Source organism: Lepidochelys kempii, chromosome 1 (assembly GCF_965140265.1).
Source record: "Lepidochelys kempii isolate rLepKem1 chromosome 1, rLepKem1.hap2, whole genome shotgun sequence".
NCBI lineage: Eukaryota > Metazoa > Chordata > Testudines > Cheloniidae > Lepidochelys > Lepidochelys kempii.
In genome coordinates, this window is record NC_133256.1 from 107195981 (window position 1) to 107223794 (window position 27814).

Below are 27814 nucleotides of genomic sequence, written 5' to 3' on the forward strand. Positions count from 1 at the left end.
AATAAGGAAATAAGGAGCACATAAAAATAGAATCAGTTTGGAAGGGTTTCCACACATGTCAAGATATAGAAGCAACTGCACATGGGAAAAACATGTATTAAACATATAGATTAGAGCCCTGCAGTGGGACTGGATCCCACAGGTCCCACAGGACTCACTGCCATAATAGCAGGAGTGGGTAAAACGTACTTTGTGGGTGGGATTGGGTGTGCCAAAGGGGGAAAAAAAAAAGACTGCACTAATTTTCAGGTTTCAGAGTAACAGCCGTGTTAGTCTGTATTCGCAAAAAGAAAAGGAGTACTTGTGGCACCTTAGAGACTAACCAATTTATTTGAGCATGAGCTTTCGTGAGCTACAGCTCACTTCATCGGATGCATACTGTGGAAACTGCAGAAGACATTATATACACAGAGACCATGAAACAATACCTCCTCCCACCCCACTCTCCTGCTGGTAATAGCTTATCTAAAGTGATCATCAAGTTGGGCCATTTTCCAGCACAAATCCTGGTTGTGCTGGAAAATGGCCCAACTTGATGATCACTTTAGATAAGCTATTACCAGCAGGAGAGTGGGGTGGGAGGAGGTATTGTTTCATGGTCTCTGTGTATATAATGTCTTCTGCAGTTTCCACAGTATGCATCCGATGAAGTGAGCTGTAGCTCATGAAAGCTCATGCTCAAATAAATTGGTTAGTCTCTAAGGTGCCACAAGTACTCCTTTTCTTTTTGCTAATTTTCAGGAAAACTCTAATTTTTTTAAACAAAGGTTTTAATATTTAAATTTAAATGAGGGATAGAAAGATTTGATGTCTATTATAAGAGGAGTTGAAGTATTTTTATATGGTTTAAGCAAGACTTGTTTTATTCTTTTAGTGGTAAAAATTGTGTCTGAATTCTGTTATATAGATATAGATGCATATAAACCAATTGGGGTTTTGAGGAGTTTTTTGTGGTTTTATAGTAGCATGCGGGAATCTGTCTCTCTTGCAGGATCAAAGGTTTTTCCAGGTGGGAACGGGATAACAATGCAAGAAATAATGCGGGAGTGCGTAGGAGCGGGAGTGGGTATTGTGGGGTGGGACGGGAGCAGTATTAAAAAATATTCACTGGCAGGGTTCTAATACAGACACCACAGAGTAAGCATAGATACAGGTCAGCCTGGTTCTATCCCCATTTTCTGCATTTTAAAGTTATTGATGTTCCCTAACATAGAATGAGACCCTTCTTCCTACTGAATAAGTAAGAAGCTAAGAACAGCGGAGATTTTATTGGCTTGTTCTGATTTTACATTGGTTTTGTTTGTGAGATCCCACTGACTTCAGTAGAATTATATGTAATTTACACTGGTATGAGATCAGAACTAGGTCCTATAAGCCTAGTGAGAAATTGCAATGAGGAGTTATATTAGAAACTGTTTCACAAGTGTAAAATCAAACTCCACACAGCTATGTGTCATGTCATACTCCATGATGAAAAGTCTGAGAACATTATGCAAACTTCTGTACAAGCAAAGTCTTGGAAATATGTATCTGGCAGCAGCTGTTTAAGAAGGCCATGTAATGCCAAGTGGAATACTACTATGTGAAATGCATTGGAATTAGGCACTGAAAACTGAGTACTCTGTAGGCATATTCCATTACATGGGGATGCTTGGATGTTTGTGTGTATAAAGATCTTTCCACAGGAATATCAGCATTTCATTTAAATTAGATATCACTTGGAACCAAAGATAGCCAAGACCACCATACTAAGTGTAAGAATATACATTATTACGTTAAAGTTTTCTCAGAGGCATTTGATCTCGCTTAAGGCTAACGGGAGAAATGGTTACAATAACCAGCTTGAACAGAAAAAAGGCAAGGTGTGAAAGCTTCAAGTACCACTTATGCATTTGTCCCACCAAGTGGGCAAATTGCTGAAAACTTCCAACGTGGACTGTTCTTTCAAATAGCATTTAAAGCCTTTTGTCATGTTGGCTCTTTGAGAATGTCACCTTTGTTCACATGCTCGTTGCATAGGATATATGTTCTTACCTTTGATTTGAATAAAAAAATAGATTCTTTCTCTAAGTGACAGCAAAAGAATGGATAAATAAATATAAACACATTGCAGCCACAATGGAAATGCCATAAACATTCAACAAATAGTTAATATGGTCTGATTGTCAAAAGTACTGAACAACCACAGATCTCACTGATGTCTGTAGAAACAGATGTTTAACACCTTTAATAATCAGGCCACAATCCTCGCACTTCCCCCTTCACTAATTATTAAAGCTGGACTGAAAACGATTTCCCCATCCCACAAATACTTTCATGTTCAAAATTTGTCCCTCTCTCAAATCAGGACAAAGTGAAACTCTTAAGTATTCATGAACCAAAAAAACCATATTTTGTTTTGTGTCAATTATTTTGATAATTTTGAAACACAGTTTGACCTTTTTCCTTTTTTAACCCTTTTAGCTTACACAGTGTAAATTTTACTACATTAACCTTTCTTCAGTCTTCTGGGACCTCTCCTGTAATCCATGAGTTTGTAAATATTATTGCCAGTGGCTCCGAGATTTCTTCAGCTAACTCCTTTAGTACTCTCGGGTGAATAGCATCCAGCCCCACTGATTTGAATTCATTCAGATTGGTTAGAAGATCTTTGATGCGTTCTTTACTTATCCTGATCGGCATCCCTTCCCCTGTATTGTCTATGGTAACTTCACTAGTTGTCTGGTCTCCTGTTTTTTTTGTGAGCAACTCTGCCTTCTTATCATCTTCTGTTACCTGCTCACTATCTCCACTGAACAGTAGACACACACACCATCCTTGATCTTTCTTTTTTATCTGACATATTTGAAGAACCTCTTCCTGTTGTCTGTAACATTTCTTGCCAGTTGTAACTCATTCTTTGCCTTGGCTTTCCTGATCTTTGTCCCCACATGCTCGCACTATTTCCACGTATACTTCCTTGGTGACATGCCCCTCCTTCCATTTCCTGTATGTATCACTTTAGCTTTTTAGACAGCTAAAAACCTCCTTCTGCAGCCACATTGACCTCCTGTGGTGGCTCTTATCTTTCCTGTGAATCAGAATACCTTGATGTTGAGCCTCAAGTATTACATCTTTTACAAATTGCCAAATCCCCTTGAATAACTCTGCTTGAATAATATAAGCGACAAATGCATGAGTAGAAATGTAATTTTTTTTTCATATTTTTATTTTGCAAATATTGCTGCTTTGTCTCTTGATAATTAAAAAAGCCATGACAGGCCCCCACTCTCTGCTAAGCCCATTTCATAGCTGTATTTATGGTGCCAATTACTGCACATGTAAACTTTCAAAAATAAGGAATGAAAACATGCTGATAAAAATGGTTTGCATCATTTATGGGATTTGCTTACTTCTCAAAAACACAAGTATGCAGCAGTTATGCTATTTTTATTTTATTTCAGCATTCTACATTAAGGTGTAAATTGCAAGATACTCAATACACAATAACCCTGGCATGGAATAACAATTTTTCTAAAGAATAACAATTTATACAATAATAACTGGCAGGCATTGGATGAGAATACCGAGCTTTTTAGTTTACGGTGGTAATAGTAAAGTAACCGAGTTACTTGAAGCAACCAAGGTTAACTCAAGAATCCACATTTACAATATGATACTAATTGTTCCTGAACGTTTTCAGTTGATAGACTGAACATTCTTGGAAGACTTCATGAATCTAAACAATTTTACTCATCTGTATGAATACTTTACCCTAAATAGTAATTAAATGCTAATATGCTCTTTTTAACCAGTAGTAATGCCTGGCTATTTCTTGTCTCTCCAAATGTCTCAAAGGGCCCTTAAAATCCAGTTAAGCATGAAAACGAATATATAGCTTCTCAATATTTCTGAGTAACCAAGTAACAGTTAGGCAAGCATTCAAAATTCTAATCAGTTTAAATAGATGGAGGTCCCACACTATTGTGAGGTTAGAAAGAACAATAAGTTATTGTATACAACGCCAAAATACATAGAGAGAAAACATCTGAAGATGTTAAAAGCCAACCTAATGGAAAGTAGTAAGCTATTTTATTTTGAATAAAACAATAAAGTTGCTCTAAAATTATTACACCTAATATCTTGTAAACATTTGATATTTGTCTTTATTTAACTTAAAGCCAACTGTCTAGTATTATATGACTGCTCAATTTAATAACAAAGGCTTTATATGCTAAGAGCCATCTGTTGCAGTGAAATTCATTTTCTAAAATCTGGGAAAAAAAATAAAATAAAACTAAGGCTTTGTCAATTATATGCCCATAATAAAGTATGAGTCAACTTAAAGGATTTTAGCAGAGGGATGCAATTTACATTGGAGGTGGTCCAATAAGAACATATTCTAAATATGGCTATCCCAGTGACCCAATGTGATAAAAACTTTCTCAAATGAGAGATAAAAATGTCATTATAATACAGCCTTCTCATGTTGAAAGTGTCCTCTAGTAATTTTTAATAAGGTATTGCACAGGTTTCTATAGCAAAAAAAATTCCCCTGAATTTGTATGTTGAGATCACTAATGCAATTATATGGTAAACTGAGTGTTAATTACAAAAATAAAAGGAGCCTGAAAATTCTTCCCACACTATGGTGAAAAATGTATCTCCAGATGCTCTGAATTAAGGCATTAAAGGGCAAACCCAGCACCCACTTCCACAGCTGCTGAAGCTCCCATGCAGCACAACTGGTATGGTTCCATTGTGTTAGAAGGGGGTAGATTTGAAGAGGCTCTTTAAAGTTTGCACAGTTCTGCACATATGGAGCCCAGCTCAGTAGGAGTCCCTATCTGACAGTATGTAGAGCGTGGGTAGAGGAGAGGCAGAGATGGGCCCAGAGGATATACATCAATCCTCCAATCACCTTCTCACAGTGGGGCTATATTAGAGTTGAAGAAGAAAATTGCTTCACTTATTGGGTTGACAAGTTTCAGAGTAACAGCCGTGTTACTCTGTATTCGCAAAAAGAAAAGGAGTACTTGTGGCACCTTAGAGACTAACCAATTTATTTGAGCATAAGCTTTCGTGAGCTACAGCTCACTTCAAAAGCTTATGCTCAAATAAATTGGTTAGTCTCTAAGGTGCCACAAGTACTCCTTTTCTTTTTATTGGGTTGAGTAGCCTATCTAGATGAACTATGCAGCCTGTAGAGGTGGATGCCTCTCTTCTTTCCCCTGCACAGCTTCCCAGAACCTAGTCCAGCTATTCAGACTTGTGGCTGGATTGAAGATTTGGCCCTAAATAGATAGGTCAGAAGTTTAAAGAAATGTAATTAAAAATTATAGCTGGTCTGAACCGGTTTTGCAAAAGTCAGGTATCCACTCAAACCCTAAAGTTATATTCTAATGCTTGGTACTAGTAACAACAAAATGAGCAGGTTTTGGTGTACTTTTTGTACTATTTCACAGTCCTTTTCCTTTTTCAATGATCTTTTAGGTATAGTTGCTCATTCCCCCTTTTGGATGTCTCTAAGGCCAACAATGAAATCAGACTCCCCACTCAAACCAAAACCACATATATTTAACAGAGTACACATTTAAGACAGAACACTTTGGGATAATATTATCATGTATATAAAACAGCATTATAGAGAGTGTCATGCACATGCACAGACTTTTTGGAAAAGTTTGCAGGGGTTCTGTAGTTTATTAGAGCTTCTGTTGCTGAGTATTGATACCGGTATCTCTTCCACTTCCCATTTTGATCTAAGTCGTTAAAGAGTTTGAGGTGGTTGTCAGTTATTAAAGAGCTTGAGGTTGTTGTCTTGGACTTCAAGACATGAGCCTACATTTATAGAAGAACACTTTTTAAAACTCTGAGCCTAGGTAATAAATACAGCAGCAGAGAAACTGTCTCATACCTCTAGCAGGAAGAATCTCGATCTGAGTTTGAAATAAATGACAATTTCAGCATCTCAGAAATACTTCATAAAAAGTTGAACACTATATTTTATTCCTTACCCAGAACAGAGAGCAAGCTGGAAATTAAGATCTGCAAACTAATGGGTTTGAAAAGTAGAGTTATGGGTTTAAAACTTCTGTCCATAATAATTTATTTACTGTTGCAACTGAGAAACAAGAAATATCTTGGACAGAATGGTAAATAGTGAATAAGGTCAGAGTTCAGAATCCTGAGGTTTTCAGGAATTCTAGCGTGAACCTAATCATGCTACTTTGTCTTCTTTATTAAATGGACGGCTGACTTAATTGATGCTACTTGTTGGTTGAAAAGGTTAGAAGAGTATCTCCTAGAAGCTTCTGAAACTATTTACCCTACAACTTGATCCATGTTCTGTTATGAATGAAATTATCATGCATCATCAACTGCTTCACCTGCCTTTAGCCTTCAGTTAAGGCAGTTTGATTTTCCAGAGAAAGAAATAACAAAGGAAGTTCTCAACAAACATTTTAGCTCTCTAAAACATCCCTAAAGTTCCTCTATAACAGATGTTTAATAGCACAGAATACAAGACTGGTATGCTGTGATAAAAAGCTTTAGGAGCACACATTTGGGCTGCACCATTCATTCCTGATTAACATGTCTATCCCAAATTCATGCTGATTAAACCCCTATACTATACTCAGGAATGTATGCAAGGTGTTTGCAACAAACCAGTACACTGTACATTAAAAACTGTACAGCAGAAAATGAATGAGAAGAAGAGCTAGAGGGGTTGTATTTTACACATCAATAATATTTACAAAGCCAGCGAATTCATAGGCAGGAATAGAAGCCATGAAAGGGGCTGCATTGCAGATCCACACCTTGGGAGTGTACTTCAATCCACCCAGACTTCTCTTACAAAGATCGTGGATTACTCTAGTTTTATTCAAGAGATGTAGATTTTAACACAAATTACATTGAAGGACACATTGTCAGCCTGAGAAAATGGAACTTTAAAAGCTGCATCAAAGGGATTGCAATGGAAAAGGATTTACCATGATTGTGTAAACTGTCATTAATATTAAATATGCATCTTTTTACTAAAACAGAAAAAAACATTTTGTTGAGCTGGCCAGGAATTTTCTGTCAATTATTTTTTCTGTGGGGAAAAATCAAAGAAATATTTCATTCGGGATTGGATTGATCCAAATTGAAATATTTAAGTCTGTTGAACTGAACCAAAGTACTTTACTTCAAGTCAGTTCAACATTAAAGTGTATTTCTCTGTTGTGCACACCACTTCCTGAGAGTTGTAGTTCAGGCCCCGCATCTTGCCCCCATTCTCTTCTATGGGCTGGGCGTCCTGGCTGGACTACATTTCCCCTGATGCAATGGGACTCCCTTCTGACCAAGCTGCGCAAGGCTAAGATTTTGTCTCAGATATTTTTAGTAAAAGTCACGGACAAAAAAGAAAAATTCACAGAGGCCGTGAACTGTCCGTGACTTTTACTAAAAATATATGTGACAAAATGGGGATCTGTGGGTCCCCACACTGCCTGAAGTGGGGCAGTTGAGCAGGGGCTGTAGGATACCCCTGCTGCCTGCAGCTCCGGGGGCCCCCATGCTGGCTGCCAGCTCCCACAGCTCCCATTGGCCGGGAACAGTGAACCGTGGCTACTGGGAGCTGTGTGGGAGCATGCCTGAGGACGGTCAACGTAAACAAAATGTCTCGCGGCCCGCCATCGGATTACCCTGATGGCCATGTGCCAAAGCTTGCAAACCCCTGGCCTATATAAAATTCCTACATGTTTTTATAAGAATCTGGTTCCCTAACAATAGGTCATACTTGTAGAAGTATGTATTTGAGTGTCAGCTGTGCTAAAAATCTCGTGCTAATATATTTAAAATTTAATATTTAGTAACCCCCATTTTTAAAAAGTTTAATTTTCACAATTTCTCTTAACAGATCCAAACTCTGTGCCATACGGACCTCACACTACCACAGTTTGGGCCTAAGAAGGGCTGCATAGTGTAGACCTACACACTAAGCAGTCGGCTGTGGACCCATTTCTAACTGCATCTCATTTATCTTCTAATGATTTCTTTGCTGTTGCCAATATAAGTGAGAAAATTAGACAGATACAGCTGAGATACTCACTTTTTGCCCTTTTACTCCACTGCAGTCACATTTTCCACAGCCAGAACAAGCCTGTAAATTAAAGAAAAAGGAATTAAAGTCTTGCATTTGGTGACAATTGCAATACATAACAAATAGTTAACCAAGAGGTGTGGGTGCCATACATATTAAAAATACAGCTGCCCAAAACACAACACAAAACACTAAGCAATTAACTCCAGTGATGCAGCAATATTAGGTTAGTGCGTACATTTCCCTTCATTTTCTCCATGTTATTTTGCTTAAGATAGTAGATAAAAGTGTGCTTTAGTAAAAACCAATTGTTTCAGCTTTTACCAAAAAACTATTTGTTAGCTTTGAATCTTTATTTCTTGACATGCCATTTAAAAGTGACTGACTTTTAACAAGATGTATGCTCACTGCGCATCTGGTAAAATGAAGGTCTCATTTTAGAACTACATAGGGACTCTCGGACTTACCACTGTCCGTGTTCAGAGCATTCAAAAGTTCAATAGTTTCAAGGAAAAAGCACAGTCTAGTTTTAGAGCCTGATCTGGAATCTATGATCCTGTTAATAAATGGCTGGCATTCTCTATAAATGTGTCTCCCTAGTTTGAGGATGAAGGGATTGTGTAACTAAGTTTTTTATGGTTAATTTTCTACTACTAATAGGGAAAATGTCACATTTACAGAATGTTTAATGCTTTTAGAAAGGCAGAGCATTTTTGTGCCAGTACAGTAAACTATTGTTCATTAGACTTACTAATATTAGTTCCCTGAAAAATATAACAGTGTCATTAGCAGTCTTCTGATAATGGTAAGACAATATTTTTAACAGGAAACTAAAACATTGTTCTCATCACCATAGTAAATTGTTACCTCCAGATGAACTTGTTTATATATTTTATGAAGTTAAATCTGAACAATAGCCTCCAAGACAGTAAGCTGTTCTTAATTTCACATATTGGAAATGGAAACAACTGCCAATGTTTATTGGCAGAGCAGTGACTAACTCCACAGATTCCAAGCCTGTTTCTTACATTTATTACTTTTATGCTGTTTTCATCGTCCCTTGTTTTTTTATAGCCTCTCCACCATTTAACTCAATCTCTAAAATATGAAGTAGTTTCAATTTATTAATAGCATGTTGATTGCGGTGATGGCATTGATATAAAGCAAAACATTAGTAAATATATGTATCAACCTTAAAATATTTTAAAGGTAAACTTCAAGTCAAAGAAATGTAACACTTTGACAGGCTATACAATCCCTTCAGGGCTTGATATGAAAACTCTTTAGGACAGAATAATCGTGCTGGGTTTTCTACACTTGACAAACCACTGCCATCTTTACCAAAAGTTCAGTGAATGCTGAGAAGCAGCCAACTAATGCTCCCACAGAAGCTCCAGGCTTCAAAGTGTATTCTGACAGATTCTAGCTAAGGCTTACAGGTTCCTGAGAGGGGAAATCCTGGAGAGCTGGCAGGTGTGAATTCTTTCTCATTATATCTCAACTGAGGAAAGGAAGCCAAGCAGCATTATTGACTTTGCTTGTCAGGACATTACATGAAACAAACCTTTTAAGGTTTCAGAGTAACAGCCGTGTTAGTCTGTATTCGCAAGAAGTAAAAGTCATAATGCTCAAATAAATTGGTTAGTCTCTAAGGTGCCACCAGTACTCCTTTTCTTTTTGCAAACCTTTTAAGGTACGCCATGGAAAAGTGTCATCTCCCTATCCCCAGCAGAGGGAGATAAGGATGTGCTTTCAGATCACAGATGCTTGAGGAGAAGAATTTCATATAGATAGTTTCAATAATTTTATTAAGATGATGTTGAAATAAAAAGAAAATGGTACAGAGTTTAAGCATAGAAGTTTCTGGTTATCAGGGAATAAGGTACAGATTATCAAGGGGTGCGAAATTCGGTTTAGGAATGAGTGGCGTAAGGAATACATAATCTGCAATCTCCCCGATTGGGGGTAAAAGTTTAACGGGTCAAAGTACACACATTGAGATATGGGGGTATGTTGTTCATATAATGGCTATGTTCAGGTGTGGAGTATAATGGGTGGATACGATGATGAGGATGGATTTACCCTCATTTGGTGGGATTTAATGTTCAGTGAGTTTATGGTTCCAGTTCATATGGTCCAATGAAAAAAGTTTCTCAGTCCCTTTCCCATAGTTGATGCACGAAGTTGTACCGGCTCACACCTCCTGGTACTGTCGGTGGCCGGTGATGTGTTCGATGTAGATGTCCCTGGACCATCGGATGGTGTCTGAGACCATGAGGCGCCGCATGAGCCGTGCATAGCGTCGACCGATCCCACAAATCCGCAGCACAGGCTCGTTGCAGGGGTCCCAAGCGCCCAGGGGTCCGACGATCAGGGCATCCATCTACTAAATCTTTCATTTGTTTACATGAGCCATGAGCTGGGGAATATGGTTTGGGAGATGTTTTTATCTGAGTCAGTGGTAACTAAATGCATACAATTTCTAGGACATAATCATTAAGGGCTAAATCCTCTTCACAAAGCAAGGTCAAACTAGCATGGTGGTGTCTAAGGGAAGGGGTAAACCAGATATGCTGATGCACTCTGGCTGCTAGTTAAAGGATTATGGCTGTATGGTGTCACCAAAGCAACTGAATGCAGGCAGAACATACCAATGAGTCTTTTCCCCTTTGCCCTTGCTGGTTGTGAAGCAATAGAGGAATGGTTCTGTGGCTGTAACAGCCCCGAAGTTGCTATGTCTTTGGTGCATGGGAGGAGTGATCACTGAATGTATGTTATTGCAGATACACTAACCCACCCTGATCCTAAGCTAAAGAAACATGGAGCTGTTCTCTGTGGCAGTTACGGAGGCCACATCTCCTGCCTGAGTTCCCAGAATACTGCCCAATTCCCCCACGTCAAACCTACCCTGATTCCACTCTCTTCCAAGTTCTCAGCATTGATGGGGAACTAAAACTAAAGCATGTAATACGTCAGTGGGGCCAAACAAACATTGCTCCTCATCAAAGTTAAATAGTAGAGCAATATTTTCCCTGGGTAAATATGTCCATTTAAAAATTAAACAGATTAAGATTCACTTACTCACATGGAACACTTAGTGGTAATTTCAATTTACCTGCCAGTTTTTGTAACGCTGAAGTTTTTTGGTGTTTTTTTAACCCACTGAGTTTGTTCTTTTCTCTGATAACCTTCTTCCCCTCTCCTCCCTTCCCTCCCCCGCCATATTCAAGCAAAAACCAAAGTGTTTATTTTAATAATGATCTAATGATATTTCAGGATTCCACTACTATATTATTTTAGAAATGAAGACAAGAGATGAAAATCAACACTGAGTTCAATGAGAGTAAAGAAAAGCGTCTCCTGAAGAACCAACATTAATGGCCGAAGCACCTGATCTCTCTTCCCTCTCTCCACCTTCCCGCCCCTGCCAGCCACTAGCTCTTCCATTTTAAGTACTGACCTTACTTGACCCCGTTTAGTTTCTCAGAACTGCTGAGATCACTGTGGAGGATGCATGGCTACAGGTCATACTTCCTTATCCAGCATCATTTAGAATGTTATCAGTAAGATCAACACATCTCTTAGACTCAAAAGCATGTTTTAAAAGCACCTGGGAATGTAATTAAAGTTAAAGTACGTATTATTCATAATAAACACCTGTTTTTAGGTTAATCTTTAAATGTTGCTAATATTTTACATGCCCAGGTTTAGAAAATAATTATTCTTTTTTAAAAAAAATGCGGGGTTGTTTTTAAAATCAGAATGGCTAAAAGAATAGATTTATGGTTTGAGATACTTTTTTTTGTGTTCCTGCAAATAAACCACCTTTAATCTTTCCTGTCAAACTGTAATTTAACTGATTTTTAAATATTTTAAAAAATCTAAAATATTTAACACAGAAATATAGTTAGGAGAACTGGAGAATTGTGAACAATAAGTATTTCTCATTAAAAGTTTCTTAAGGATTTATAGAAAGCACAATTACCATTTATAGAAAGCATTAGCAGATCAGCCTATAAAAAACTTCCAGAGGCAAATTTTATCTTTCTGAAATATACACTCTAATATAGTTCAATTATGTCAGTAGATCTCTTCATTCTGTGAGGAAAGCAAAGTTTTTGCTAGTTTTGGTCCTTTGATTTGCACAGTTCTGTGTTTGGCCCTACCCTGGGGTAAGGTCGGGGGAGCCTTCTATATGCTCTTAGCAAACAAGGTTTGCATTTAATTCAGACCTTTGCCCATATATATAGGACAGGGTTCTCAAACTTCATTTCACTGCGACCTCCTCCTGATAACAAAAATTACTAAGTGACCCCAGGATGGGGGACCAAAGCCTGAGTCCACCTGAGTCCCACTGCCCTGGGCAGGGGATCCAAACCCTGAGCCCCACCACACCGGGTGAGGGACCAAAGCCGAAGCCCAAGGGTTTCAGCTCCAGGTGGGGTGCCTGTATCCTGACCCTGCCACCCAGAGCTTCAGCACTGAGTGGTGGGGCTCAGGCTTCGGCTTCAGCCCTGGGCAGTGGGGCTTGGGCTTTGGCTTCAGCCATAGGCCCCAGCAAGTCTAACGCCAGCCCTGGCAACCCCATTAAAAGGGGATAGCAACCCACTTTGGGGTCCCTACCAACAGTTTCAGAACTGCTGATATAGGTCTACAATAAAATGTTCTGTTGCCTGCAGTATGCTGTATTCTGGGCCAAAGTATAGCACTTCACCAGAAATTCAGTGAGGTACTGTAATTCAGGGAGGCACAGTTCCCCCCTGAGCAGACCAGAGTGAACTGGACTGTGTAGGCTTATCCAGCCTGCTAGCCAGCTGTGCTGGTAGCAGGTGTTATGATATTTGGGACTGTGAGGGGGTCTTCACCCCCACACAAGGTAGAGCAAGTTCAGTTAGATTAATTAACCCGATAGGCTGCACGTGAGGGAGAGACAGGGCTTGAGAGACTGATTGATGAGGTAACTCGCTGAGAAGGATCACACAGGAGTGGAATAACACCAGAAAGCTGGAAGCTAAAAGGGGCTGTAGGGGAAGTAGTCTGCAGTCATTCCCTGGCAGATGTGTTTAGGGCTATGACGTTAAGTAGTCTGCAGTTGCTCCCTGGGAGGAGGCAATTTAAGCTGGTAAATCTGGGGGAGCTAGAAGATGTAGGAAGAAATCCAGGGAAAGAGCAATAGGGTCTGGAAGAAAACAGACTGCAGTTGTGAGACAGAGGGTCCCTGGACTGGAACCCTGAGTAGAGGGTGGGCCTGGGGGGTTCCCCTATCTGACACTGGAGAAGTGGCACAGACTGGGCAATGGAGCTGCCTGGGACAGTCGTCTGATAGGATTCTGCTAAGGGAGGACTATAGTGACCTGGCTGGGGGGCCAACCCAGAGAGAGAGAGGTGGCAGAGCGTGCGAACAAGCACCAGAAGACGGTGTCGGACATGGAAGGAGCTAATCCCCAAAGCAGCCAGAAGGAGGTGCCCTAGCGGTGAGTGGACCCAGGCACTTTGCAAGACTGAGAATTCTGAAAAAGTTTTCTTTTTATCCAAAAGCACTATCAACCTTAACCTGAGGAACCCTGGCAAAGATGGCCACCACCTACCATGTCAGTGGCATTGAAGCCAGGCTAGTCTCAGGGAAAATGGAAGGGACAGGTTGGGGATGGGGTATGGGGAGGTGCAGGGATGGGACTGCTGGGGCAGGAGGGAGGGTAATATGCTAGGAAACTGAACAGGAAACTCCTGAGGAGCCTGAAAATATAGTGAGCAGGATGTAGACTGAGGGGGCTAAAGGGGAATGTGGCAAGCAGAAGGAGACTGAATGGTACAGAAGGAAAGGAATAGGATGTGGCAGAGAGGTAGAATGTACCCTACACGCAGAGGCGGATTAAGGTTTCCTGGGGCCCTGGGCCAAAGCAAATGGGGGACCCCGCCCCACTCATTCCGACTACAGCCCCACCCCCATTCCGCCCCTTCTGCCTGTGGCCTGCCTCAAATCCCCACCCCTTTTCTTGCCCCTTTCTCAGAGCCCACCTCTGTTCAACCCAGGGTCCCCCCCCATTCCACAACCCCTTTTGCTCCTTTCTGCCCCCTGCACTGCAGCCCCAAGACTGGAGAGCTCTGTCCCTGCACCATGGCCCCAAGGCCACAGCAGAGAGTGAGAGCTCCTCCAGTCCCAGGGCTGCAGCAGGGGTCCAGGTGTTGGGGTTTCCCCCGTGACCCCCCGAACTTCTGTGGGGGACCAGGGTTGGGGCACTGGGGCTTCTCCTGCTCCACCTGCCTGGTGCTTCTACAGGAGAGTGGGGTTGAGCCCCGGGGCTTCTGCAAAGGATGGGTTGAGAGCACTGGCGGCTTCCCCTGCTGCCCTGGGGCTTCTTCCAGGGATGGGTGGGGAGCGCTGGGAACTTCCCCTGCCACCCCGGGGCTTCTGTCTGGGTCGGGGAGTGCTGGGGGCTTCCCCTGCTGCCCTACGGCTTCTGCCAGTGACGGGTCAGAGGCCACTGCGGGTGGGGGTGGGAGTGATTCTCCTGCCCTGCCTGCCCAGTGCAGCTGCTGGGGAGCAGTGTCAGAGCACGGGGGCCAGAGCCCCCCAGTTGGCCATGGCCCCTGGGCACGGGCCCTGTGGGCAATCTGCCATTGCCTACATGCCTTGCCTATGCTGGCAATGGCATGTAGGGTACAAGTAGCTATCATCTGCAGTGAAAAGCAGGCTGCAGCCACACTGCTGCATGTAGCTACACATGGCAGTGCAAGGCTCAGGCAGGGGGAGGCACAGGGGAAAGGCTCTGACAGCTCCTTGCTGCCTCTCCCCTGCCAGAGCCTTTCCCTGGTGCTGGAGCCTTTCCTTGTAGCAGGGGAAGGGTCTGGCAGCAGGGAGGCAGCGGGACTGTAGATGCAGGAGGCATTGCTTGGGCATGTAGAGCACTGGGTGGGGTACATAGCCACAAAGTTCAGCTGTGTCTTTACTTGCCTAAGCGGTGCCTCCCATCTATGCTGCTATTTATAACCATGCTAGGGGGCATGCAGTGTATGTACAATACATGCTGCTGTAAGTGCAGACATAGCTAGAGGCTAAGGGGAAATGGGGGAGGGGGGAATGTGGAGGGCAAGTGACTTACTGGGAACAGGTGGGAGACAAGAGACTGTGGGGAGGTGTAGCTGGAGAATGTGAGTGGAAAGCTGCCTCTCCTGTGGAGTAAGGAAACAGCAGCTCTTCACTCTCAAAGGGACAGGAGATGGTAAGTGGAAGACCCTGCAAGCAGTGAATTGGGAAGCCTCCATTTCTGTGTATGTTTTTAAGGCTGAATTTTGAACGTGAAATGGTCACATCTCATGTGGGCAACTTCACTCCACAGGAGATCTTTAAGCCAAACTCATGACCCGCCATGGGGACAGAGGAGTGGGAGGTGTGCGTCTTGGTTTTTGAATGTTTGGGATGGACAATACTGAGAGGCATGTGAGGGGACAAAGTTCCATCCCAACTCCTATCCCTCCTCCTCGAAGTGATGTGCAGTGCGGTGCAGCCAATGCTTTGCGATGCCAGGACTAACTGTAAATGGTGCTTGTGAAGGAAGCCCAAGTTGGGGGTTAGAAGCGGGAAGGAAGTCTCCTTGATAGTCTTTGCTGTTTTTCCTTGTAATAGCCAGCCACACAATCTGGCCCTCTAGCTTTGCCAAACACAACACAGGCCATCATAAATTATATGAAGATTCATCAGTCTTCATACAAAAGTGCAGCTTCTACCCAGTTTAGCACATCTAGAAATGTTATACAATATTTGATACTACTTGTTTCATCTTATTCCTGACTGTTACACACTAGTCACAAAACACGTATAAGCCCAGAATCAGAAGTTTACTATAACAATATATATTTCATCATTTTTGGATAAGTATTTCCATTGTGTTGCAGTCTGTGACTGTTCTGCAATGAATCATATTTGCAAATCATCTAAGTAATCTACCAATTTATACTGAGAATTTATTAAAAATGTTATCCGCCATTTTATTTCACAGATGAAAATGCTATGTACAGATGAAGTATATTGCATAGATGAATGCAATCCATATATTAGGCAATTAACACAAGGCCCTTAAAGTATGATAATTCCACATGACCTCCTTGACCTCATTTTACTGAAAGATGTGCAAAAACTTAGCAACACCATTCCCTATCATAGATGCAGCTGAGAAGGCTCAAAAAAGCTGCTGCAGCAAATGTCTCCAATAAATTGTGCTCCATAAACTAGCTCCCAGTACATCTGTTTCAGATCCTCAACTGCAAAGAACTTGTACACTTTGCTTAATCTTCCCATTTAAAGCCACTTTCCTGGCACTTTGGGGGGTGGAGGGGAAATCAGCCATAGCAAACACAATTTGGTTTGGGGATCTGCTCGTGGGCATTTTTTGAGAACAGTATACTGGTCAGATTAACACTTTAACGTAGAGACTATTGCCAGTCCCTAAAATGCACAATTTATACAAATTTCCACAGGTAAATAAAAAGACAGAATCAGTACCTAGATAATCACCTATACTACAGAAGTAAACAATTTCAAGAGTAATCATTACAGGTGGTATTTATAGACTGTTTCTTCCAGTAGAGGTTGTGTATCCACATCAGCCAGCCTGCTTGCTGGCTAGTTGGTTCAGGGCCACATTGTGCTAGGTGCTGTACAAACATATATTGAAAGACAGTCCCTGCCCCAAACAGCTTGCAATCTAATTTAATACAAAACACAAAAAGGAACTGGGATGAGGTTAGCAGCGGTAGGAACATGTAGTTATATAGATTAGCTATGTGCACAACTTGTTGGTTGCATGTCATTCAAATCATATTTGTTCTAGTTTACTGATAGCATTACTATTTATCGTAAATCTGTGTAAATAAAGAGCAGAAATGGAGAAAAGTTAATTCCACTTTTCAATTGTTTTTGCTTGTGTAGTCAGGTGGTGTTGGAAGACTAAGCCAAACTTTCATAACAAAGCCTAAAAACAGGTGAAACTTGCCCTTGTTTCATTACACACTTGAAATTTTGGCCTGCTAAGATTCACAAACCTTTCAGTGAATCTAGGCAGAGCTTTGAGCAATTATCTCAACCCTCACTATTTGTATTACAATAGTTCCTGGAAACCTCAACCTGGTCAGGATGCCATTGTACTGGGTGCTGTACAAAGACATGGTGGAATTTTTAAAAGTATTTAGCATTGGTTTAACTCTGTTCTCATTGAAGTCAATGAAAATCCCATCCACACTTCCTACTCCAATTTAAATACGAGATATAAGTGCGTGAAGTAAATAGGCATGCAGGCAAGTGTGTGACAGTCGGATAACAGTAAAGAGAGCATATTTTTGCATATGAGCTGTGTGCACTATTCACAGGTGTAATAATTCTAACAGTAATCAGAAAATCTCAGCTTACCAACTACCCATTATCAATTGGTAGTTTCCCATAGACATTAGACTTAGGGATTGAATCATGGTTTGGGGTGAGAACTACTTACAACTTGATGAGTCCTTCCTTCTTTTTTTTTTCACTCTTGAAACTGGGGAAAACTTGGCATTAGGTTTGATGGTTTATTAGAAACTTAAACTCAGAAGAAAACTATGGCATCACAAATTCTCAGACTAAAGCAAAGAATTTCATGAACTCCTGTGAACTGGAGCCTCCTAGTTTCGCACTGCTCTAGCTATCACTAACACTGATTAGGGATTATGTTATGTGAATTTTATTCTGACAGTATCTCTTTAAACTGGCAAAGGCAAGATTTAGAGTCAAGGCTATTTACAGCAGACACTGTAGCTTGAAATCATGCACAGTTGTGAGATCTCTGGTGTACCAAGGATTATTTGTTAGAGAAAGGGCAGTTTTATGTTTGCATTTCCAGGCTTTTTGTGTGTATGAGTCCATCCTGTGGGGGATCAGGATCAGACTTATTTTAATATAACACAGCATTCAATTCTACCCACACTTACAAAGGTATAACTCCCATCTAAGTGACAACAGACTCAGGTCCATAGTTGTCTGTGTTTCACAGCCCACCAAATAGGGAAATATGGAGGTGCTGCCAATGAAGCATACTTATCTTCTAAATTCCTTTCACATTCCCTGCTCTATTTAAAAATGTCAAAATAGCTTCCTGGCAGTATTACTAGTCCAGTCTTTACCTTGTAGATATAACTCTATTGAAATTAACTGAACTGTTCTCTCATACACCAAATATGATGGCAAAATAACGTTGGAGGAGATTACTGGGATACTCAAATTAAATCCTGTAATGTTTGAGTTTTTTCTTAACTGATCTGATTTCCCATTATCTTTTTATGAAGTTGTTAAACCTTGTACTTCAGAGTTTTAACCATAAAGAGCAGCACAAAAAGGAATGACATCTTGATGTTATGGAAAAATACAAAGTTCAATATTTCTAGGATTATTTGTATTTATTTTAGATTTTGGAAACAGTTAACCATACTGGCACAGGATAGTCATCATTTTTCAGATGAACATGCAAGCAGAGAAACATCATTTCTATATCCCAACACAGTGCATAAGCAAAAAGGAATCTTTAATTTAGAGAGACAGAAAATCAGCTATTGGAGATGATCAAGGTGGACGACACTTTACAGTCTACAACTCGTCTAGACTAGGATAAAAAGGTGTATTTTTAAAACATGTTATTTAACAAGTTTTAAACACATTTTAAAGTACTAATGTAGACAGGACAAGTTTTATTTTATCATGTTAGCTGGTTGAGATGAACTCTAGAACAGTGTTTTTCAAACCGTGGGTCACGACCCAGTACTGGGTCACGGCATGTCAGGCACTGGGTCGCCTTGCTCTGGTCAGCACCATCAACTGGGACGTTAAAAGTCCCATTGGCAGTGCTGCCAAGCTAAGGCAGGCTAGTGACTATCTTTTCCAACACCGTGCTGCGCCCCGGAAGGGGCCAACAGCGGAAACCGGACAATGGGACCTGGGGGGCCATGCCTGTGGGCAAGAGTCGTACTCCTCCGCATAGGAGCCAGACCTGCTGCTGGCTGCTTCCAGGGCGCAGCATGGTCCATGGTGCCAGGACAGGAGGGAAACCTGCCTCTGCACCCCTGCTGCGCCGCTGACTGAGAGCTGCCAGAGGTAAGTCCACATCCCAATCCCCTGCCCCAGCCCTGAGCCCCCGCCCAACCTGGAACCCCTTCCTACACCCCAAGCCCTATCCCCGGCCCCATCCCAGAGCCTGGACCCCCAGCCCTTAGCCTTGCCCCCCTCCCACACTCCAATCCTCTGCCCCAGCCCTGCCCCTCCCACACCCCAAACCCCTCATCCCCAGCTCTGTTGGGTCGCGGGCATCAACAATTTTCTTCAACTGGGTCCTCAGAAAAAAAGTTTGAAAACCACTGCTCTAAAACGAATGACTTGCCCTTCCTACATCAGGGCTTTCAAACATGATTGTTAAAATGTGTTTCCTAACACTTTTAAAAATTACACCTTTTATCCTAATCTAGGCTAGCCCCAAGTGAACTCTGAAGATTAAGGTTTTTTATTTATAATTGCACTTGCCGGTTAGAATTGAATTGTGAAACTCGTATCAGATGCTTCTCCTTCTGGGTGGAGTTGATCCATGGAACAGAAGGGTTTTTAGAAGGCCATTTTACACACACAAATACAGCAGTGACAGACTAGCTGTGTATGCATGGGATGGGGGAGTGGCTCTGCACTTCTTGCCTGTCAAGGAAAAGGGAGGCTTGGAAGGGGACCATGTGCTCCTCAGCGACTCATATTGTACCAGATAGTCTGTGCAAGGTTGAGGAACAACAGTGGCTGTTATTCCAGGTGAAGGGGTGAAAGAGCAGTGGCTGTGACCTACTCAGATACTGAGAGTGGGAATTCCATCCCCCTTTCAACCCTACTTAGTGCCCTATACAAAACCCATTTATTTGGGCTTTTTGCAGCACAGGTAAATTTCAACTTCAATGCTCAGAATGGTTGAGGAATGAGGATTTATGCCCTACCTTCACTTCACAGTACTGCCAATTGAAGAAAGGCTGAAGGTAGATTTAAAAAAAAAAAAAGTTTGAGCACTGTTCTCTCTTCTTAAAATCATAGATTTGAGAAGTCTATAGGGGCAATAAATAACTGTGAGGGAATGGAACTTTTTGTTTTTTATTTTCAAAAACATATTGACACTCTCCTGTACTTGCTCCTCTACTCCATAAAATAACTTGGCAATTCATATTCATTCATCTCCTTGCCTGTTTTCCCCGCTAACTGTAGGCGGATGTTAATTACTGCTGTCTGGGGAACTGCTTTGACCCGGGGACTGGTTATGGGTAATACAGTTTTTACCTGTAGGTCACTGTTTTAAATTCTGCTCTAGTCAGCAATAACTGAAAGTTGCTGTCGCATGACTGCTGTTCAAAGCTCATGGTTGTCTCAGTTCAATTCTTCATAGGTCCAGGGTTCATGTAACTTTAAAGAGAAAATAAAACTCACCCACACAACTATTGTGATTGACAATAGCTGGCAATCTCAGAAGAGAAATTAAGGCCTGAATGGAAAAGGAGAATTAACAACACTTTCCCTCTTTAGATTATTTCTCTGGATCACAACTGCAAGTTGGGACAGCTTGTGGGACAGCTTCCATTGCCATTGTCAGTAGAATCACAGAAATCTTCACTCTGTTCTCAAGAATACATTTTTCTAGTGTTGTGTCTAGCCTAGATGCAAACATTCCAATAGATGGGGCTTCCCATAATGTCCGTGTACTGTGGACAAACAAGGCACCTCAGTTTCCAGTTTTGTCAATTCTGTACCTCCCCACATATTAATATAAGAAACATTTAGGCACTGTATCAGAGTCTAGTCCAAACTTCAAATAAAGGCAATATTTAAAATATCTGTCCAGTTTTTAGAAAACAAATAGGTTATAGCTATGAAAATTATATGGAATGTAATAGGAAATTCTAAACTTTCTGTTTAGGTTTAACTATTCTGTCAAATTTAATGGAGAATTAAATTAGTGTTACAGAATTCTACAGGATGCTTCCACAAAACTATAGACAGCATAGAACTCTTCCATCAAAGATATTTTTTATTATTTATTTTGCCATATGGGTGAAGAAAATATCTTTTATCTAAAGCTTAGTAAGATAGAACACTGTATTCTGTAAACTGTGTAATAATTGATAAATCAAAATATTTACTGAATTTCAGAATGTGAGAGATTTCAATCCTGGTCCTCAAGCACAATTCTAAGTAGCTAATTGATTACTAAATGCTATCAAGGTCTCTCTGACATCACTATTAAAATATTTTTGCTTTTAAGAAATTAAAATGACTATCACTACATATATAAAATATTATTCCATGTTTGCTAGTGTAAACTAATTATGGTTGCCAATTGCCAGTTTATCCAGTTGTTTTTAATCTCATTTCCTTTTTAAGAACTCCAGTTTAGTTTACATTTTCAAAGGAGAAGTATGATTTGGATACTGAGGCATTCCAGCAGGGATAGTCAACAGGCAGACCATGGGCTATATCTGGACTACCAGATGCTTTTGAAAGGACCCTGAAATCTTTTTATTTACTTTATCATTTTTTTTATTATTTTCTATGGAGTCTGGACCTTGACTATACCTTGACCAAGAAATTTAGACTTTGACAAAAAATAATTGACTATCCCGGCATTACAGCAACAGTTTCTGATCAACAATTCAGAATCTTAGAGACTAACCAATTTATTTGAGCATAAGCTTTCGTGAGCTACAGCTCATTTCATTGGATGCATACTGTGGAAAATACAGAAGATGTTTTTATACACACAGACCATGAAAAAATGGGTGTTTATCACTACAAAAGGTTTTCCTGCTGGCAGGAGAGTGGGATGGGGGGAGAGAAAACCTTTTGTCGTGATAAACACCCATTTTTTCATGGTCTGTGTGTATAAAAACATCTTCTGTATTTTCCACAGTATGCATCCGATGAAGTGAGCTCTAGCTCATGAAAGCTTATGCTCAAATAAATTGGTTAGTCTCTAAGGTACCACAAGTACTCCTTTTCTTTTTGCGAATACAGACTAACACGGCTGTTACTCTGAAATTCAGAATCAGTGTCTTCCCTTGGACTTGCTTAGATTTTTCTTACATTTACTTCAAAGCATTTTCTCAAATGCCTTTGAAAAGACACATATCCCTTTGTAATGTAAGGAAACTGTTAAATCAGATTTAATCATTGTTTGTTTTTTGTATTTCACAAACAAAAGTAACAAGGATCTTTTTATATGCTGTCTTGGTGGCTCAAGGCTCTGCACAGCACTAAGGCAACTTCTGTGGCTGCTGGATCAGTCTCTTCAAGCATTATTGACTACTCAACCTTGGATGCTGCTTTCTATTCCACAAATGTATTTCCTTCCATGGAACGTGGTCTGCATTCTGCCCCACCCAATTGCTATATTCAGCCTACATCCTTATAACTGGGGCAGGAGCAAGGGTTTCCCTTACTTGGCTGACCAATATTAGTAAACAGAGAGGGAATAAATTTAAAATGGTACATTGGATCCCAAGCTGAGCTCTAAAATAGAAGGTTTCCTCTTGGCTATCAGTCACAGAGGCTAAATATGCTGGTTGGCAAGAGAATTCTCCTGGCTGACTATTGTAAAGTGATGTGAAGACCCATCCTGTGGCAAAGAAGGAGGGAGTAAACTTCAAGGAAACCTGTGCTCAGGGCTGGATTTAGGGGCAGGCTACCCAGGCAACCACCTAGGGTGCTGGGCTTGTGGGGGTGCCGGGCTCAGGATGCTGTTTTTGTTGTTACTGACAGAAGGGAAAATAGAATGTTTGAAGTAAAATATTTGTTATTCTGTATGTGGATTCATTTTTCACTAACCTCCTAGAATGTTCTGAACCTTTGTAGAATCTCGTGGAACCGTCCAGACTTTCTGAGAACTACATGTTCCTCGAACCTCCTAGAATGTGGTCAGCCATGCCCCCATAGGTATAAAAGGGGTGGTGTGTTGCCATCAGTCAGCAAGATATAAAAATGAACTGAAGTGAGAGCCCACCTGCGATATTGTGAACCTTGTTTTATTGTGTTACTGTGAAAGTGTACCTGTGTTTTAAGACTTGGAGAGTGTAAGCAGTGACTAATAAAGGACATATTTAACGAGACACCAAGACACTGAGACACCAGAGATATCCTATTGAACCCCTAGCTACGAAACAATATAAAAGTTTCTGTAAGCTTAGAGGAAACTATTTTTATATGATTCTATATGGCATGAATAAATAGAGATTTACAGATCCTAGCATGCAAATGTATGGTCTTATATGATAGGGATATATCTTGCATGCAAATTCCATGCAAAGTCATGAAATGCACCAAAGTCATGAAATGGGCTACAAATGCAAATAAAAATAAGTATCAGAGGGGTAGTTGTGTTAGTCTCTATCCACAAAAAACAATGGGGAGTCCGGTGACACCTTAAAGACTAACAGAGTTATTTGGGCATAAGCTTTTTATTTTTTATTTTTAAATAAAAATAAGGTATTCAAAAGTATAATACATAGAGGAGAGGGGTGCCAAAGATGCTCCTTGTCTGGGATGCCATTTGGTCCTGGACCAAGGTATGGCGGTAGCGAATCCACAATGTAGGAATCCACAATGTAGGAATGCAGTTAAATATAGGAAAGGACTGTTGTGCTTAAAATCATGACAAGTGGTCATGGCTTACTTTAGGATGGACTCTACATAATTCCTCAGAATAGACAATGCCTTACTGAGAAAGCTAATGCATTCTTGATACTGCAGCAGTGCTCATGGAGTGTAGAGATCCCCAGCATGAAGCCCAGCCCCATGGACCGCATTTTGTGTCTCCTGATTTGACCCTAAATACCAAAATCTACAGCCCTTACTCAAAAGATACTCTCCCTGACCTCCATGGGAGTTTTGCCTGTGCAAGGACTATAAGATTTGCCCCTAAAAGCTTTTATAAAAAGACTAACAGAACAAAACGATTTGTTTGCAAGTGATCTTTAGATACAGAAATCAATAAAACCATTTAAAAGATTTCTTCATTAAGACAGACAATACAGTATCCCACCCATAGTCCTATTTTCCTTCTACAATAAATCAGAAGCGCTCTTTAAAAATTGATGATTTAATTACAAATGCACATAGAAACAATAACAACTTTACTTCAAAACAGATGAAAGAATTGTTAATGTTTCTTTGCACCATGCAGGAGGCAATTCTAACTATTTCTTCTGTAATACAAGGCATTCCAGCTACATACTTTGTCTGCCCAGTAAACTCAACAAAATTCTCTAAAACTGTTAATCAACAGTTAATACATTCTGACCAGGAAGTGCAAGGTATTCCGTCAACAGTAGTAGCAACCACAACTTTTCAACATCTTTGTCAAACATTGGACTTAAAAGGGAAGCAGTGTGTTTAGATTACTTCACAGCCAGCCAAAATCTACTAAAAGACTAATTTTCATTTTATAAGTCTACTTTCCTTAGGCATAGTTCAAAGTACTTACAAACAGGTTGACCCTGTGAAATACTATCACTGCTACTATACAAATCTGTAGTAAAATAACACAATGGAAGATTAAAATCATTGTTCCAAACTATTGATTGCAAACACCTGCACTTCAAATTTCTTTAGTAGCAAACAGACCACACTAGAAGCACCATTTCCTAAACTTAATGCTTCCTTATTTGCATTTGCAAAACTAGGTTATAAACCTAGAACAGAACGCGAAGTGGATGGGGGTGACGGGGTGTCACACAAAGAGTTTGTTACATGCATATCTCTAGCACATGCAAAAGAGGATGGGAGGGTACAAAAGCACCATTTGCTTTTGTCAACATTCCAGTCAGCAATGCATCTGGAATTTTTCTTTCTCACAGTGTTTCAAATTCATCTCGTAACTTAGCCAAGAAATGATGCCTATTTCTCTTGCCTGAGAAAGTGAATGACTGTGTTTCATTTTTCTTCATGTCCAGATTAGCATACTGTAACTGCTGCATGATGATCTGAATTTTTCAGAGGCACCCTGCTTAACACTGGATATACTTCCAAGGCCCAGGTCCTAATCTTTAAGATCCCTTATGAACTAACACATGGCTATTTTTAGGGCTCAGTCCTGCAACAAATTATACCCTCCGTTTTAAAACCATGCAGTGTTTTCAGAGCACAATGTAAACCCCAGCATTTTACATGAGCCTCCTCTTAGTATGAAGATGAAAGCTGAAAAGGTAATCTTCTGTCTGAGAAATAGACAGAGAGTAACAAAGAATAGAAAATAGAAAAAAAATAGTTTTTCTTTGAAAGGCAGCTTGGAATGGGTTGTCCACTCTACACAAGCCATGAGGGGGTTAATGTGGGCCAGAAGGGGCCAATTAATCTTAGATGTGGCACCTAGAAGGGAATGAGGACGAGGCTACAGGGTGGAGGTCTGTAGTTACTGCACAGAGGGAAAGGGAGTTGGCCAGTGACATGGAGGAGATCCAGGAGGAGAGTAAACTGTGTGTTTGTGCTCTGGACCAGGGAGTCTGGCAAGAGGCCGAGAAGGATGAAGCGGCCATGGGGAGCAGAAGAATCTCCAGAGATAGGAAAGGTGACAGAGAGGTGGGGTAGGAAGGAGCCCAGCAAAACAACAACAGGGTCTGAGACTGAGCAGACCTGGGTTGCTAGCAATGTTCCCAATAATTTTTTACATTCACGTACAGAATGAATTTTGTTATGTGCACCGACAGGGAGGTGATGTGTTGCGGGGGTGGGGCTGAGAGGTTCGGAGTGTGGGAGGTCTGGGGCCGAGGGTTGGACTGCAGGGGGGTGAGGGCTCCAGCTGAGGGTGTGGGCTCTGGGATAGGGCTAGGGATGAGGGGTTTGGGATGCAGGCTGCCCCAGGGCTGCGGCGGGGAGAGAGGAATCCCCCCAGCCTTCTCTCGCTGCAGCAGCCTAGGGCTGGGGGAGAGGAGCCTTTTCCCGCTGTATGCCTGCATTGCCCTTGATAGCCTGCTGCACAGCCATGCAGCTTAGAGAGAACTTAGGTTACTAGTGATCATATCCCTGAGCTGGAACCTGGAGTAGATGGCAAGGCTGGATTCCCCTACCAACCACTGGGAAAGTGACACAGATTCTGGAGACCTGGAACACAAGACTGGCTGAAACAGAATCAGACAGCTTGTCCAGTGGGCCTTTGTTATTCTGTAAGGGGGAAACTATATAGTGACTTGGCTGGAGGGCTGAGTAACAAAGCGGGAACACCCTGAGTCATGGAGAGAAGGACCACACACACACCCCGAGCAACTGACAGAAGAGGGTGGGTGACAGGGCAAGAGCTAATTTCCAGACACAGCCACAGGGAGGTACCCTTGTGGTGAGTGGACCCCTTTACACAGCTGCAGAATCAAGGAGTATGGCACAGTATGATCCTTTATAGACAAGTTTAATACAAACATTAATTCTGTATTTATTTTTCCAGACTATTATCGTGATGGGAACATTCTTAATGCTTAAAGATCACCAGCTACTTTGGGGGCACATGACCTCAACAGCCCCTTTCCTCCTTTCCCAAGAGTACCAAGTGGGCTACAGCACTCCGCTGGATTTCCCCATAGCAGTAGCTCTTTAAGAAGGGGCTGACAGAATAAGAAACCACGGAAGGAAAAAAGTAAAATTATGACTTGGAAACAATGCAAGTTAATATGCTGGAAAGGGGGGATATCTAAATACAATTCAATGGATGTGAGAAACATACAAAGCAGCACTGTTGAACAAGGCAAATTAGTAATAACTGACTGCGAATCTGATATGTTTCCAATGTGATATGGCAGCAAAAAAGGCCAATGTTGTTTGAGGCTGCATATGCAGATACACCACAGAGCAAGAATGTAATAGGCCCTCTCTGTACAGCTATGTGCAACCCCACTTAGGCTATGTCTACACTGTGAGCTAGGGATGTAATTCACCATGCAGAGTAAAACCTGTCTGAAACCAGTGAGTATATATTTGGCCCAGCTCAGCTACCCATGTTACACTATGCTGCTATTTATACTCATGCTAGCTCAATAAGGGCTAGATCAAGTATGAGTACTCGAGCAGGGGAATCGCACCCAGGGCTGGTAGCACAAACATAGCCTTCATGTGTAGTATGTTCACTTCTAGGCACCTAATTACTAGATCTATTTGAAACACTGGAGGGAATTTAGAGAAGAGCAATGAAAATCAGTAGAGACTGAAGTGACTTCCCCTACCTCCCCTTTTAACCCTTACATGGGTACATAGGAATTTTCACACCGGTTTGCAGCTCTTCCTATACAAAATATGCTCTCTGTTCCAAACAAACATTTTGGACTGAAATGGGATTGATAAAGGCTAAATGAGTGATATAAGCACAGTTTTAATGAGTCATTTGTGTGAATTTGCACCAAAGCTAATGACTTTTAAGCAACATATTTCCTCTTAATTTGTTCAATACAATTATGGTAGGGCTTCTAGTTAATTAGAACTCTTTGAAATAATTCAGTTTTTTGATCCCTACCCACATTATTTATCCAGCCGGCTTAGACACAAAAAGGCTGGTCTTGTCAGTCTATGCTGTATCTTTATGGGATTCGCCAAAATTAAAAACATCCACGTTTTAAAAAGCCAGATTAATAATAATTTAGAGGTTTGAGCATAACTAGGGTGGAGTGAAACAGTCACAGGACATCTTTTTTTAGTATGTAACATTTGCCAGCGGCTAAAGGAAACAAAAT

General features: G+C 41.1%; 1 protein-coding gene across 2 annotated transcripts in view; it reads right to left on the reverse strand.

Annotated features, from left to right (window-relative positions):
* The window catches only part of COL4A1 (collagen type IV alpha 1 chain), a 208983-nt gene that overhangs the window by 119793 nt on the left and 61376 nt on the right, over positions 1-27814 (reverse strand). For both annotated transcript variants that reach the window (XM_073349693.1, XM_073349702.1), the window contains one exon: positions 8078-8128. In XM_073349693.1, the coding sequence (XP_073205794.1) occupies positions 8078-8128 (51 nt within the window). The remainder of the gene's footprint in view (positions 1-8077; positions 8129-27814) is intronic.